This window comes from Camelus dromedarius, chromosome X (assembly GCF_036321535.1).
Source record: "Camelus dromedarius isolate mCamDro1 chromosome X, mCamDro1.pat, whole genome shotgun sequence".
Taxonomy (NCBI): Eukaryota; Metazoa; Chordata; class Mammalia; order Artiodactyla; family Camelidae; genus Camelus; species Camelus dromedarius.
In genome coordinates this window covers 22,656,122-22,672,448 of record NC_087472.1, presented here as the reverse complement: position 1 = coordinate 22,672,448, position 16,327 = coordinate 22,656,122, and the positions used below count along the sequence as shown (strand labels likewise).

General features: G+C 36.8%; 1 protein-coding gene, 1 non-coding gene and 1 pseudogene across 5 annotated transcripts in view; 2 read left to right on the top strand and 1 right to left on the bottom strand.

Moving 5' to 3' along the window:
- The first annotated feature begins 554 nt into the window (after positions 1-554).
- XIAP (X-linked inhibitor of apoptosis) overlaps positions 555-16,327 on the top strand; it is a 53,442-nt gene continuing 37,669 nt past the window's right edge. The window contains exon 1 of one of the 4 annotated variants that reach the window (XM_010991640.3): positions 555-677. Coding sequence is in view for 2 of the 4 variants with exons in the window: in XM_064482773.1 (XP_064338843.1) it covers positions 884-1,067 (184 nt within the window). In the remaining 2 variants the exon portion in view is untranslated. Of the gene's footprint in view, positions 678-770; positions 1,068-1,122; positions 1,303-16,327 lie in introns of those variants that run through there. The other 3 variants (XM_064482773.1, XM_031445549.2, XM_010991641.3) reach the window with 3 other exon arrangements.
- On the bottom strand, positions 12,716-14,570 carry LOC135320164 (partitioning defective 6 homolog beta-like; annotated as a pseudogene).
- On the top strand, positions 15,736-15,808 carry TRNAA-AGC (transfer RNA alanine (anticodon AGC)). Its single transcript has one exon. It is a non-coding gene; the product is annotated as a tRNA-Ala (tRNA).

Genomic DNA, 16,327 nt, shown 5'->3' with positions numbered 1-16,327 from the left:
GTTCCTACAGCATATTTGAAATAAATCCAGGATTATAAGTATTTTATGTACACAAATTTCCTTCCGCTTTCTTTCTTCCCTGTTCATTTTCCCTTCATCTCCCAATCCCCTTCCCGCCCCGACTGAGTCTTCCTTTCTTTTCCCTTTCACCCTCCCTCCTTGGACACAGATCATATTCTAATCTCAGCTTCCTCGTTTATTTGGTGCGTGCTATCGGCACAGTCAGCCTCTCCGGGCCTCAAATTTCCTCTGTTAAAATGGGTTTAAGAGAGTGCCTACCTTAGAGGGTTGTCAAAATTAGAACACACAACAAGTCCTATGCCGACCACAGTGCCTGGACTATAGTAAGAACTCAACCTGTTCGCTCTCTGTCTTTTCATCCTTTTACCTCTATCCCTTTACTCCTCCACCTCAGAGCTCAGCATATAAAAACCGTGGGAAAAAACACCTCGAGCCTACAGCAGGAAATGCTGGAGCTGGGGGCGGGGACTGCGCGGTGCCCACTGCGCATGCGTGCCCGCTCCTTCAGGTTCTGGGCTCCAACTCGGGGGGGTGGGGTGGGGGGAAATAGGGCTCCATTTGTCCTGGTTCCCCCTTTCCGACCCCAGGAAGTGGCGGGACCTCGGTGGCGCCCCGAGCTGGCTCAGCGTTAATCGAAGGACGTCCAGGCCCGAGGGGTAAGTTCGAAAATGGCGGAGGGGAAAGGAGGGGCTTTGCAGGGCGGGAGGCTGGCCTCGCGGCGAGGGTAGAGGCAAGCTGACTGCGGGGGGCCCAGCGGCGCGGCAGGGGCCGGGAGACGGACGGGCCGCGCCGCGTGCCGTGTTTCTTTGAGGCCCTGACGTGCACGCACTTTGGATTCCCCAACTCGGGGTCCTCCCAGGGAATGGGCGGGCTGGTGGATGAGCGTGAGGGAGACGGAGGGACTTCCGTTTCCTTTTCGACTGGGGCCTGGCCGCGGCGAGGAGTTGGCATTTCCAGATTGGGGCTTGGGCTGCCCCTCCTCCAGGACCCTCCCCTCGGCACCGCGCGGGGCGCCGCGGGCGATCCAGGCCGGCTCTCCTGGCGCGGTGGGTACTGCCCGTACGGGCTTCCTCATCCCTCTCCTCCCCTCCCCTTTCCTTCTCTCCCCTCCCTCCCCTCGGGCCCGGCGCTGCGGGGGAGGGCGAGAAAGCCGCCCCTGCCCTGCGCTGGTGGCTCTCCCGGAGCTGCTTGCCCAGGTCCTCGCGAATGCCGAAGGAAGGCGTGGGTACGTGGGTGGCTTCAGGCCGCCCGGGTGCCTGCTTAAACCCCGTGGCCCCTAAGGTAAATCGAGTCAAAGAACTTTTTTTATAATGATCAAAGGGGGGACACCCCCCCCCCCACAGCTGGTGCCTGTGGCAGGTATGGAGCAGGGTGGAGTGTGTCTGGCGAGGGCGTGTGAAGCAGAAAGAATAGGAGTCAAAGACCTTCCGGAAGAGGAAATTAGTAATTCTTTCCAACCCTTGCTGCCGTGGTCACCTCCCTAGCACCTTCTGGGAGTAAAACAAAATTCAATCTAACTTTCAGTTTCATTATTTTAACTCCATTATACACTTAATTGTTTTCTTTTCAGGAGGAGGGGAATGGTTATTGCTGACACTAAGCAACAGCCCTCTCCACCTCCAAAAAAGAAAAACGTCAATCAAAGCTTTGTAAAAACCTATCAGATTTTAATAATCTACTACTTTGCTTTCAAATATAATTACGTCACTACTCATGTCACAAATGTACTACCTTGATAGCTAATGACACTTAGAAATTTACTCTCGTAAGATTGGAGGTTGCTTTAGTGCTTTTCTTCTCTTTTTTTACTTAATATTTGTTACATCCAGTTCAAGAGTACACTGTTACAGACGGCCATCTTAGAATTATAACGTTTTAGAGTTAGTTGGAAGGGATCTTAGTCCAACCCTGATATTTTACAAAAGCATAAACTAAGGCACAGGAAGATTTCATGGCTTGCCTAAAGCTACTTGATTACTTAAATTAGAACCCAGGTTGTCTGGCTCCTAGCTCAACACTCTTTCTGCTCAGCTGCTTCACATAGCCTCCAAGCAAGAAAATTAAATGTATTCCGTGCACGTTTCTGAAGCATTTACCACTTGTGCCATGCAACCGTGCTACTGCTTGCTGTGTATTTAACATGCTTATGAAGCCAGTGCTGGAGATATTTTTCCCCATCGTTCAAGAAGTGGCAACAGTTTAGCTTAAAAAGATTTCTACATACGCACCCATCTACTTGTATGTGCTTAACTTCTTGAAGGAGGCACAGGAAAAATGTTAACAGTGATTACTTTGGGAGGTGGAGGGGGCTGGGAATCTTTTACTTTGCATTCACATGTGACCGAATGTACTGTTTGAACTTCTTGTCATAAACAAGTATTGATTTTATAACTAAAAACAAGTTTTAGAGTTCATACACATATATGTATATCCATATAAACAAGTCTCAATGGTATGTGTGTATGTATTTATATACATACATACATTTATGTCTCAGTGGTTTGTATTGTAAAATCCGCGATGGTTCATGTCAGCCCTACTGGCAGAGCAGTCCTGATTTTTGGATGCTCACATTTCTTCTTTGGTTTTCTCCTATTGCTCCTAATGTAAGAAGGTAGCAATAATATATGTTATTAGTCTTTACATATTTTTATAAAATGTGCTAAGCTTTTGATTATTGAGTAATGTAGGAAATAACATTCAGGATATCAAATTTGGCACAATGATAAAATTTTGAATGTAGAATCTTTGCGGGTAAGAATCATAATAAAAAATTAAGTCTGAAGCGGTCCCTGGTGATTAGTGGTTCTTTTGTTTTTATGAATAGGTTAAGACACAAGAAAAAGTGAATTGCCCAAGGTTATATATCTGATTATTAATAGAGCTTGGACTAGGGTCTTGGTCCTAGTCCAGTGCCCCTTGTACTATACCTGTAATTTTATTGCTTTCTAGTACATTCGATGACTAATTAAGGGGACAAAGTAATGCTGACTAAAGGTTAGTCAGGCCCATTTCAGTAGATAAGAATTACTGTGATTAATGTACCAGTTAATTTATATAGTGCTTGAAATAGTAATGTAAATGTTCTCCTTATATTTGGTTGTAGACATTAGCTTGTTTAGTAAATCCTTTTATATTTATTTACATATATATTATTATGTTTATATAATATTTAGCAAATATTATAAATGCTTAGAGACCCCAAATACAAAATAACGATATTTCACTGTTTTTGTTTGGTCTCTTATTTAAGCCTGGTAGCTGGTGCTAATAGAAAAAAAAAAAAAGCTATGGTTTATATTTTAAAAAAAACTAATGAGTGCCTACTGTATATGCCAGGCATTGACTATGTGGTAGAGTTCCAAAGATGAATATGGCAAAATAGATGCCCTTGTTCTTTTGAGAATGGGAGATCATCATGAGCTGTCAATTCTCAAACTTTATCTCTGGTCTAATCTGGTAATAGTATTAAAAAATGTAATCTGCGGCACTGTTTAAGGTCATTGTGTGAGTAGAATTGAGGAGATAAAAACAGTAGTGGTAAAATAAGTTGAATTGAACAAATATTATTTTCATGTTTTAGAGGTCATGTGATACAGTAGAATGAGCCCTACATTGGAGGCCTGGGTTCTTGTTTTGTCTTTGTTTCCGATTAGCTGTGGGACTGTCAGCAAATCACTAAGCCTTATTTTTTTCTTTTTTCTTTTTCATAACTTTTTAATATATTTATTCCATTTAATTCAAAACATGAAAAGGCCATTTGGAATACTATATATTATAAAAGAAAATATGTATATCATATGAATTTGAGGCCAAACTTAAGAGTTGTATGTTTAATCTGTTCTGTGTATACTTAGTAATAGGTTGTCTTTTGTGTGATAAAAGCATATTTATGTCCATTTTATAGGACTCAGCATGGACTTTTATTATTTTTAAATATAATACAGTTGTAGCTCTGCTGTTTGATACATTTTGGGATTTGATTTGGTGTGATTGGTACCCAGTCTTTGTTGTTGATACATGTGATTCAGTATTATGATCTGCGTCTATTATGTATTTTCAAGGATATGGGTTGTGGTGATAAGTGAGGTGTTCTGTGTGGACTGGGAATAGCTTGGACTCAGATGGTCAGACAGAGGTTGAACTGAGTGAGTTAAGGCTGATTTCCTAAACTGGGCAAAGCTGCTCCCACTGTGCATTCCCTGGTATATTTATAAATACTAATATGGTTTGAACTTTATACTTATTCCTGTAATAATTTTGTTGACCTTAAAACATGTCAGCATACATGATACACCTTTCTATGGCTCCAGCTAATTTTTCAAGCCTTGAAAGGGCATGGAGCCTAATATTTTCTACCTCACTGGACTACCCTTTTTGCCAGTGATCCTTATAGTAATTTCCTTAGACCTATGTTGGTCCAAATCACTGGGTTTATTTTACTTTTTATTTTTTTTAACTGTCATTTACTGGCCACATGCTCTTTGATGAGTAACAACCAGTCAGAAAACCACAGTTTCTCCATAACTCAAATGTGAGTATGATGTGTTGTATAGATTAGATTAGCTACCACATATGAAAAAATGCTAAATTGTAAGCCACATTACATATTTAATTGTAATCAGAGGTAACATGGTAAAAGAAAAAAAAAGGAGGATGATCTGTGGAATCACATAAGCTCATGCTTAAATTTTGACCTTGTATTAAAACAAATAGCATGTTTTAGTAGAGAAGTATTTACATGTAGCTAAAATGATGGGGTGGAGGAAAATGAAAATTAGTTTATGGATAGTTTTTAGAACACGTGAGCGTCCATTAAATATGTTGTACTATTTTAATTTGGCTTCTGGTTATTTATTGTGGCAAAGTTTCCTTTACTTTGTGTCATTTTTTAAATTTAAGCCGAACAGAAAACAAACCTACTCAATGTTTGCATATAGGCAACAGAGTGGCTATTAGATAAAACTAAATATTTTTACTGGGAGAAAAAGAAAAGATACTGACTTTTATCAAGAACTTGTTTCAGCACTTGCTTGAGATCCCAACATGATCATGAAAGGGAATTCTGAGAAATATCTAGGGTAGGTTTGACCCATTCACCAAGTCGTTCATTGAAAGAACCTCAGCATGGCACTTGTGGAGCCATTTGATTTCTAAGTACTACATCCTAATTACTCTGTCAGAATAAGTTATCTGGACAAGTATCAAGTAGAATAAGTTCCAGTTTCTACGGTCTTAGTCAAATCATTTAACTTCCTTATGCTTTAGTTGCCTTATCTTAAAGTGAAAGTGTGACTACTATTATACTGTGAAGCACAAACATAAGTAAATTATATTGAACAAGTTTTGCTTGTGGTTGTCTACAGAATATAATGATCTTTTCAGTGTACTTGTTTCTGAGCTGCCCTTTTGTAAAAATTATTTTAGAGAAATATTGGCCAGAGATCAGGGGAGACTCCTTTTTTACCAGGCCCCAAATTAATTTATTGTTTTTATAAGGCAATGAATGAACAAGTTTAGAACTCCAACAGGCATCACTCAACATTTTTCAATGAAGTCTTTTATTTTCAACTTAAGTTAACAATAAGTAGCCATCAGGTATTATTATTATCTGTATTTCTCAGCCCTCTCTGCTAATGATTTACTGCTACACAAACAGTGGACCAAAAGACATTTGTTCATGGCCAACTACTGTGGACGTGACGTGGTTACTGTGTTTATCTCTGGGAGTTGACCTATATCCTCTTTTTTGTTTTTAAGCTGATGATAGACAGTAATATTACAAAGTAGAAAGTTGGCACAAATTCTCAGGACAGGCAAAAACATAAAGACTAAGAAAGTACCCTTCCCTCTCCTTTTGAGTTATAAAAATTATCTTCTGTGAAGGAAGAGCCAAAACCTTGGGATAGGAAGTCCCACTATCGGTAGCTTACTGGGCCAGTGTATTCACAAACTAAGGAAGCCTTGTCACGTGGCAAATAGCCAAATAATACCCCCAGTCTGCTGGGCAGGATTGTATAAGGGACCTTGATTAATCGAGAGTCCAGCTGCTTTTTTCTTTTGATTAGAATCTAATACAATTTAGATAAATTCTGGATAAAATGTGGAAAATTAAGAAAACCACAAAGAAAAAAAAAATTGGTAGTCCCACTGCCCAAAGATAATAACCACAGTAGAATTTTGAATTTTAGCCTGTCTTTATATGTGTTTTTTAATAATTGGGATTATACTGAACAATATTGTATTGTTAACCATCTGCTTTCACTTAATACAACATCATGAACACGTATCTGTATTCTTTAGTATTCTTCTACAACCTAGTTTTTAAAGATTGTCTAGTATCCACATTACCAAAGTGTCCTCTTTTGTTGGAATTGAGGGGGGTTTTTGTTTTTATAAATAACGCTGTATTGAACATCCTTTTAAATACATTTTTAAAAGAAATCCCTGATTATTTCCTTGGAGTTCATACTTAGACCTAGAATGACTGGTTCAAATGTAATCATATTTAAGACTTTTAGAATATATTGCCAGATTATTCTCTAGAAAATGTGTACCAGTTTTTAGTTCCATCAACAAGAGTACCTGTTGTCCCATGCCTTCTCCACTGCTAAATTTTTATTGTTGATAGTGAAGACAGTCTCTGCCAAACAGGACAAAAATGATATCTTTTAAAATGTTTATGTCTTTGATTACTAATGCTATTTAACATTTTTGTATATGTTTTGTTAGCCATTAGTATCTGCCATTTGTAAATTTGTCTCTTTTCTGTTGAGATGTTCACCTTTTTCTCATAGATTAATAAGTGCTTTCCAGCTTTTTCTTAAGACTATTCCTAGTCAAAACCAAGATAGATTAAAAGGAGGTGGAAATAGGACACACTCCTGTTTGAGGCCACTTCATATTGATGTTAAAAGCAAATAAACAGATAGAAGGACATTTACTCCAACATTTTTTATAGTAGTAAAAAATTGTTAGCTTTCTAAATGTCCAGCAATAAAGGTGCATAACTGTGTGTGTATAGAATATGTTAACATTTATGTGTTTTAAAATGCTCATACGTGCGTGCATGTTCGTATCCCGTCTCTGGAGGAATGCACAAGAAACTGGTAAGAGTGATTGCTTCTAGGAAGGGAACTGGAGGTTTAAGGTTCAGAGGTGGAATTGATACAACTATTGTGCCTCTTGAATTATTTGATCATGTGTATATTTTCTTTTTTATAAATTACATTTAAAATTAATGTTCAGCAATATGGAATTGATGAGGTTATGATACATTAATATAGTCAGATACTAGTCATCCATTTAAAATAATGTTCTAATCCAGATAAAAACTGATGTGGAAAGATGCTTATGATATATTACTAAATGAGAAAAAGCAAATTGTGAAAATACCATGTACAATAAATCCCCTTTAGAAATATTTGTAATGTGCATATGCTACCTGCACATAGAAAAGGCTTTTAAAGGATAAACATATTAAAGTATTCACAGCTTGAATAGTAGGATTCTATTTTTGCCCCTTTCTTTTATAAAGGAAAACTATTGTTTATATTAAATATTGGGTTGGTGTCCATCTTGAGATTTTGTTTTTCTGCCTGCTCTGATTTTAGCAAAGGTTTTGATCTGGACTCTGAATAAGCACAAATAGTATTAATCTATGTCATGGATCTAGAGTTTGGGCTATAGGTGGTTTGTTCTTGAATCAAAGACTTGATTAACAAGCACTGTAAATTGTCTTAAGTTCTGAGCAGTTTTCAGTAAAGTGGAAGTGGGGATAATCGTGACCTTTTAATGATTTTGAGTGAATTCTTGAACCCCAAACCTGTATATTCTTCATGAAAACATTTTGGGGAAACACAGTCCCATAATTTGTTGAAGAAAAAAAAATGAAGGAATACCTTCCTGGGTTGTCCATTCTGAGAGAACTGTACCTGTGGAGTTAATTATTATAAGTAATTTGGCAAAGATTGGAGGTCTGGGCTCAAATTTAAGTATTATTGTAGCTTTCTCAATTAAGTATAGAACATGTAATTGATACTCCCGTTGTTGATTCTCAGTATGCCCTTTCAGGTGTTTACAGAAGTAGGCTTCATGATCAAGCATATGTTGTAGACAGAAGTATTAATAAGTTTATGTTGTTGACTGAACTTATGGGCTAAGTGCTTATTAATGCCATTCAGTTGTTTGAATGGCTCTAGTGCTTAATTTTAGGGTGAGAACTTTTGATTGGATTGAATATAATTAACCTCAAAAATGTTTTATTGACCATTTAACCTAAAGTTAAAAGGAAATATGCTTCTTGGTTTGAAGAACCGTAGTAGTATAAATGAACAATTTGACCAAAAGTTGAATTTTTATGTAAATATATCATAGTATAAAAGCTGAATTTTTTAAATGATCCCTTTTTGTTCAGGGCATATTACTTTTAAAATTCAGCTTTTTTTATACTGTGATACATTTACATAGATACAGTTCTTAGATACTACAACTTTGTAAATCAACATGCTATTTCTAAACAGGGAACTAATACTTTAAGATCATTAAAAGAGGGATTGACCTCCACTGGGTCAGGGAGAATGTTGCTTATTTGACAAAATCTCTATGCTGGATCATCTATAGGGGAAAAAAAGCAACTGATGAGAAAATCTTACAATATTTCTGCATGTAATAAGCAAAGAGAGAATCTTAAGATAAATTTTAAATTATTATGGTGTTTTGGGTTAGCACATAGAAGTGTTTATGATGTTACTGTGAAAAATTTTGTAAATCCTGTAATATTTTTGGAATGTGACTTTAGTATAGGTTTGTATCACTGAAGAACTGTACTGTTTGCCTGATATGCATATATTTCCTGTTTGGGTCACATTTCCTGGGGACAATGGCATATTAACAATTTTTAGTACTCACAGTGATCTCAAGAGTTTAGGGGAGGTAGTGGGTGGGATGTGGGATAGTAACAGCTGTTGGCATAATAGAGGTATTTCACATTCATTATTTTGCCCAACATTGATTAAGCACTACTGTGTGTCATGCATTGCTTTAGGCATTGGGAATACAAATATGATAAGACACAGCCCTTACCATATAGGACCTTCCTTCTCACAATACATACACACACACACACGTGTGTGTGTGTGTGTGTGTGTATGCAAAAGTTATTCAATATTGTTCTAGTACAACTTGAGTCATCAGCAAATTAGAGGATATAGTGAAGGCACAAAGAATAGTCATTTTACTGGGCTTTTGAGTGGAAGAATCAGCAAAGATGTCATAGATGAGATTCTAAAAACATTCATTTTCTGAGTTTTAAGCAAATGCCCTTATTTAATCACATAATATGTTTCAGTCAGCATAGTAGTACTGCATTGGGGGCTAATAGGGTTATATTGCTTGCTTAATTTTTGTCGTATTTTTAATATCATTGTGTTAGTTTCTTAGGGCCACCATAGCAAAGTACCACAAACTGAGTGGCTTAAAACAACAGAAATTTATTTTCTCACAGTTCTGATGGCTAGAAGTCCAAAGTCAAGGTTTTGGCAGGGCCATGCTCTCTCTCTGAAGGCTCTGGGGAGAACCTGTTCCATGCCTTTCTCTTAGCTTCTGGTGTGGCTGTTGATCCTTGGTATTCCTTAGCTTGTAGATACATCATCACTCTAGTCTCTGCTTCTGTCTTTACGTGTCCATCTTCCCTGTGTCTGTTTCTTCTCCTTTTTCTACAAGGATATCAGTCACATTGGATGAGGGCATCCTAATGACCTCATTTTAACTTGATTACATTTGTAAGGACCCTATGTCCAAAGAAGGTTACATTTCTAACCAGTAGTTAGGACTCCAGCATATTGGGGGTGGGGTGGTGTGTGTGCACAATTCAACTCATAACATTTGTTTAATTTCCTTTTACTGTGCCACATTAATATAGTTACTTAAGGAATGCTTTTTCATGGTGAGAGGTTAACAAAGCCTTTGGTTGTTATAAGTATATACTTATATATAAATATAAGTATTTGTAGTTCATTAAATGATCCTGTAGCGATTGGATGAATTTCATCCAGAGACCAGAAGGGTGAAGCACAGACAGGTTATAGATTATCTATAAGCACAATGGAAAAAAAAGGCTCAAGGTTTTGCTACTTATTTGTTAAGAACAATGATTTGTTATTCTGGTACTATTTTGACTTTAAAAAAATTTAATGGGTATTTGTAATAGTTAATTTTCAGTCATCAGAGATAGTTTCCTAGTTAACCATCTTAAATAATTAAATTTATATTAATCTTCAGAGTCAAAATTACTTTCTTCAGTGTCTTGTACACATATGAAACTGCTTGCTTTTTTTTTTCTACATTGCTGTGATAACTGAAACTCATGATATTATGGAATAGATTGTTTTCTAAAATTGCATAAGCCATAATAATTGACTACCAAATAGTGTTTTTATATTCACTGTTAATCTTCATTTCAAGTAAGGCAGATTTTTATTAGAAAGCTTAATACTTAAATACATTTCTGAGTAGTGTTCTGATATTAAATCTCACAAAAATATTTCCCTGCATGGGATTTTTTTTTTCTATTGCTTTGACATTAGAAGGTTTTTTCAGTTAATCAAGACTTTATTTCGTTACATATTTTTTACCATTTAGAGAAGCTATCTTTCAAAGTGAAGTCTTCAATCCTTCATTGTTTTAATAGTGCACAACTGTTATAAAGGCATCCATACTAGGCCTACTGTAAGGTTAATTAATAAGTAGCTTTGGGGGGGATTAGCCATAAACCGCAGGGAACTTATCTACTTCATAGTATTCTTAATTTCTATGTACATGCATACTATTAGTGCTTGTGCATTTTGTACAATGATAATTACCAAAGAAATCAGGCAGAGAATGAAAGTTGGCAGCCTTACCCTTACTTGTTCTAAGTGGATATGTGGGAAATAAATAACCTAATGAAAATAATAATCTCTACCTGTCAATAGTAGATACCACAACTTTCTCCTAAAGTGTAGGCAGTGTTCCTAGAATAATTCCACTGAAGAAAATCCAAAATCTTTGTACAAAAAAGGGCACAAGTATGTCCTATGCATAAAAAATCTCTTAATGTAAGTGCATTTTGTATCCAAAACGATTTGCACTAGTTGAATACAGATCTTCCTCAACTTACAATGGCATTATGTCCTAGTAAAACCATCCTAAGTTGAAAATACCATAAGCTGAAAATGCATCTAATACACCTAACCTACTCAACATCACATCTTAGCCTAGCCTACCTTAAACCTAAAAAGCCTACCAGAATACTTATATTCACTTACAGTTGGGCAAAATCATCTAACATAAACCTATTTTATAATAAAGTGTTGAATATCTCATGTAATTTATCAAGTACTATACTGAAAGTGAAAAACAGAATGGTTGTATGGATGCAGAAGGGTTGTAAATATATCAGTTGTTTACCCTTGTAGTTGGGTGGGTGACTGGGAGCTGTGGCTCGCTGTGCTGTCCAGCATCACTAGAGAGCATCAAACTGCCCTAGCCCAGGAAAAGATGAAAATTCAAAGTAAGGTTTCCACTGAATGGGTATCACTTTTGCACCATTGTAAAATTGGGAAATCATAAGTTGAACCATCATAAGTTGAGGACAATCTAGACATTAAAAGAGTTCAAAAGTGCACCAACATATATACAGACATACCCAAAACAAAAGGAATGCTTTCCAATGAGATTTTGAATGAGGATAAGAATTAAAGGACAGCGTCTCCTATATTACCAGAGTCAATGAAATTAATGTCATTTTAAAACATAAATTATACCTATTTGGAATTAGTTTATAGATACATAATGCATAGGATGGACAAACAACAACACTGAATTTCATAATTCATGATCATAGCTTCAATGCTTCATGATATGGAAGGAAACTCCTAAAAATAGCCAATTGGTTTGATTTTTTTAGAAGTTAGGAAAGAATGCATTTCAGAAAATAATTTGTAATAGTTAACAACAGAACAACAACATTAATAAATAAAATACTAGCAACACAAGAACTGAGGTCCTCAGAGTACCAAAAGAGAGAGAATCAGACTTCACATTAGAACTCAAAGAATGTAGTTAAAGGAAAAATTAATTAAGATCTTTGTAACAGGTTAAATATTTAACCACTTCAAATAGAAGTGATTTGGGCCTCTCACATAGTTCTGAAAATGTATTGTAGCATCTAGTCTTCCATATCAAAAGCACATAATTTCATTAGCAGAGCTCCCTTTGTTTTAGACTTAAAAATCACTGTGATCCAAAGTTTGTACTAACAATTATCAAACTACTATTTAAATAACATTTAAATAGCTTTATTGAGATGTAATTCACATACCATGAAATTAATTTTAAGGTGTACAGTCCAGTGATTTTTAGTATACTCACAGAGTTGTGCAACCACCACTACAGTCTAATTTCTAATGTTTTCATTACTCCAAAAAGAAACCTAGTAACCATTTATAGTTAATCCCTTTTCCTTCCTCTCCCAGCTGTAGGCAACCACTAATCTACTTTCTGTTTCTATTTATTTTAACGACATTTTAAATTTACAACATTATTGTTCACATGCCTATTCCAGGTCACCAGCTCAGAGGTTTAAAAGTTCTTAAACTAGCCAAATTTACAAGTCCTGTGACTTCATCACTCAGAAAACATTCAAATGATGGTTTCATGATGTTATGACTATTCCATCTTCTAAGAGTTTTTGATCTGGAACATGTGTTTCAAATTCTGTTTGTACCACTTGCTAGGGGTGCTAAACTCATTTAATTAAAAGGAATAGAACCATTCTGTCCAGACTCAAAACTGAGTTTGTTCTATTTGGTTTAACCTTCTAGGCTTTCCATAGTAAAAACAGCTTTAGGAATCTTCTGTGGCACGCCACTATCTTCAATAATAATGTCACCTTCATCACTGTCTTCATCCTTTGGTTCAATCTTCTGTGAATGGCCAAAAAAGCTATTGTCAGTAGCACTGCCAGAAGTCCTATTGTTCCTAGCATTATTCTCCTGGTTTACTTGTCTTGCTATTATGGTGAGGTTGCGGCTGTTTGCAATCATCCTTTCTATTACTTGATCTCAACTCTTCCTTGAAACGTCTGTACAATTAACTTCTAAAACTTCATCATTAACAGCCAGTGGTTCTGTGCTATGAGCCAGACCTCCTGGAACAAGCCAGGATATAAAGATCCCTGGGACCCTCTCTAAGCCATGTGCTGTCTCAGCTAGGCTGAAACCATCCCAGCTATAGAGTCCTAGGGACTGTTCAGTGTTGTGTTTGTAAAAATGAACTAATCCTCTGATGTGTTTCTGGGAGAATATCCACATCTGTAATAGAATTCACAGGTCTAAAGTTTTGGTGCATACCAATGACTGGATGTGGCTTTCTTCTGTGGTTGACAGAGAACAATGCGTTGGTTAAAACACTTTCCTTTATTACCATGTCTGTACCAAAGCAGTGTTTGCATCTTCCTTTATCTTTTTTTTTTTAAACATAAAAATCCTAAGCAGTGGGTTGGCTCTTGAAACAGCTTTGTGACAATTATCATCATTATTTATAGACAGTAAGTCTTCCTGGATGTCTGCATAGTCTAATAAAATGTTAACATTAGGTATCTTATGAACATGTTTCAGTAATCCATAAAACTCTTCAAAATGTCCAAGTTTTGCTCTTTCTATCGAAAACTGTTGAAATGAATGCCAAATCTACTGTTTTCCTCCAAGATGCCCAGAAGCTCGAAACTCACCAAATGCACCTGCAGAGGTGACTTGAGTTTCACTCCTGAGCTCCACAGGGCAGCCGGGGTGGCCTGTCTTGTGTGGCAGGTAGAGATACAACTCCGTCCTCCCTCCCTCTGCTTTGGTAGCTGCAGAGCTCCGGTGGTCGAGGAGGAGGGGGCAACTAGCCCATTCACATCTTTGCTCTCGGCTGCCTCCCGACGACTGGACTCCTGATCCAGGCCAGTGGTGCCAACCTGAGAGACTTTAAGTGAAAACATTATTAAAGACATTTTGGAAAAAAAGACCACTTGTAATCCTGCTACCTTAATATTTTACCAATTTATTAAAAATTACCTTCCAAGTCTTGTCCACAAGTACATGTTTTCACGCAGTGGCAGTGTGATGTACATCCTACTTTATATTCTTTTCCCCTTTAAAATAAGCTTTGTTCTGTGTATTTGGCAACTTTATTAATAAAAACCTTAGGGAAATAGAAACTTGTGTACAGATACTAAGTAGGTGGGTTTTCTGTGTGTTTTTCTCTCCCTTCCAATCCCCCATATTCCCACATTATTACTAGATTAGCAGTTAGTCTCCTCTCCTTGGCACATGCCCATGGCTATCTTTACGCAGTTGACTAGGCTGTATGTGTGTGTCTGTGTTGTGTGGGTGTGTATATATATAGTGTGTGTATGTATCTGTATATTTTAAACACATCATCTCACCATCTTGAAATCTTCCACACCCCTCTATAAACGTGTACCGCTGCTTGCTGATTCTTTTTATGTCATTGTTGGCTTTCATAGTGACATTTTTTTTCCCAACCACTGTTCCCTCAAGATTCCTGACTGCCTAGCCCCTTTATGTCAAAGCTTTTTTGGGCATCATTCTCTCTGTACCTTCTTACATTTTGGCTTACCCAGTACAAAGTCTGAATATGCTTTCACAAAGAAGCCTTAAATTATCTCAGCATACTTTACTGCACTGAAACCTTTTCACATCCAAAGCCTTTTTATAATCCTTCTCCTAAATCCATACCCCATTTTCCTCTGTATTCACAGTTCCTGTGCTCCACATATACTTACTTTCTAAATATCATTTTCACCACCTTTATTTCACTTAAATTCTTTTTTTTTTTTTTAAATTATCTCCCATCCATTTCATTTGGTGCTTTCCTCCAATCCCAAGGTTTCTGTATTTTGTCAGTCATTCTTTCTCCCTTTCACTGCTAACCTCTGGTAATTCAGTTTTCTCACCCTTTTGCAAAATCTCACACTCTGATAATGTGTAAGTAGTGTTCAGTTGAGTGCTTCTGAATAAATAACCTGCTTTTCAAAACAGTGAAATCTAAACTATTAGCATGGAAATAACCCCTGGGAAGATGAGGTCTCTACTTGAAAGCTTCAAATACAGATTCTCTTGCTATTGTTGAATGCTGCAGCTTTATCTGATATTATCTGAAATGGGGTGACTACTTGAACCACACAGAATGTTCACTATTGTAAAATGAAAATAGTTTGTTGATTTTATACTTCCTTTTTGACTGACCTGAGAAACAACACTTAACCACCTCAGAGAAGGTAACATTCATATGGTTTAGACTATATTGAGCATTAATTCTTCACAATAATTATAGACTTAGAATGTTTAATTCTGCCTCCTAGTCCATGCCAAAGTCGTAATCTCCAAGTCAACCCAATCCATTTTATACTGATATTGATTGTTGTAACTGTTCATCCTTGTATTGGGTTAAAATCTACTGGCTGTAATTATATTCATTGACTGTAATTCTTCCCTCAAGCTAAACAGAATTTGGATCCCTTTTCTACATGACAGCCTTTTAGTTATATAAAGGTAGTTATTCTAATTGGGGGACGGTTTAGCTCAGGGTAGAGCATGTGTTTAGCATGCACGACGAGGTCCTGGGTTCAATCCCCAGTACCTCCATTTAAAAAAATGTTTAATGGGAGGAGGGTATAGCTCAGTGGTAGAGCACATGCCTAGCATGCATGAGGTCCTGGGTTCAATCCCCAGTATCTCCAATAAAAAGTAAATTAAAATAAATAAGCCTAATTACCCCCCCAAAAAATAAATAAAAATAAAGTTATAAAAAAAATGTTTAACAAAGGTAGTTATTCCACCTCTTTCCCCACAATTGTCTTTTCCCTTTGAGATAAATATCCTCATCTCTTCCAACTATTCCTCATCCTGATGCTCTCTGCGGACATTACCCTTTGTTAATGTCCCTTCTAAAATGTGTTCAGAACTAAAAATAATATTCAATATGTAGCTGAATTGAATCTGGATGTTTCACCTCTGGACATTAATACAGACTGAAGTTGCTTCAAATTTTTTAGCAGCCATGTCATGTTGGCTCATGATGAATTTGTAATTAACTAAAATCCCAAGATTTTAATCTGGAGGTTTCCCTTTATACAACTTCTTTCTGAACCAAGATTCCATCTTCCTTTAGTTGTACAACAGATTTTTAAAGTCAGAATGTAAGACTTTACACATATCTCTATTAAATTTTATCTGATTAGCGTATCAGCCAGCCTTGG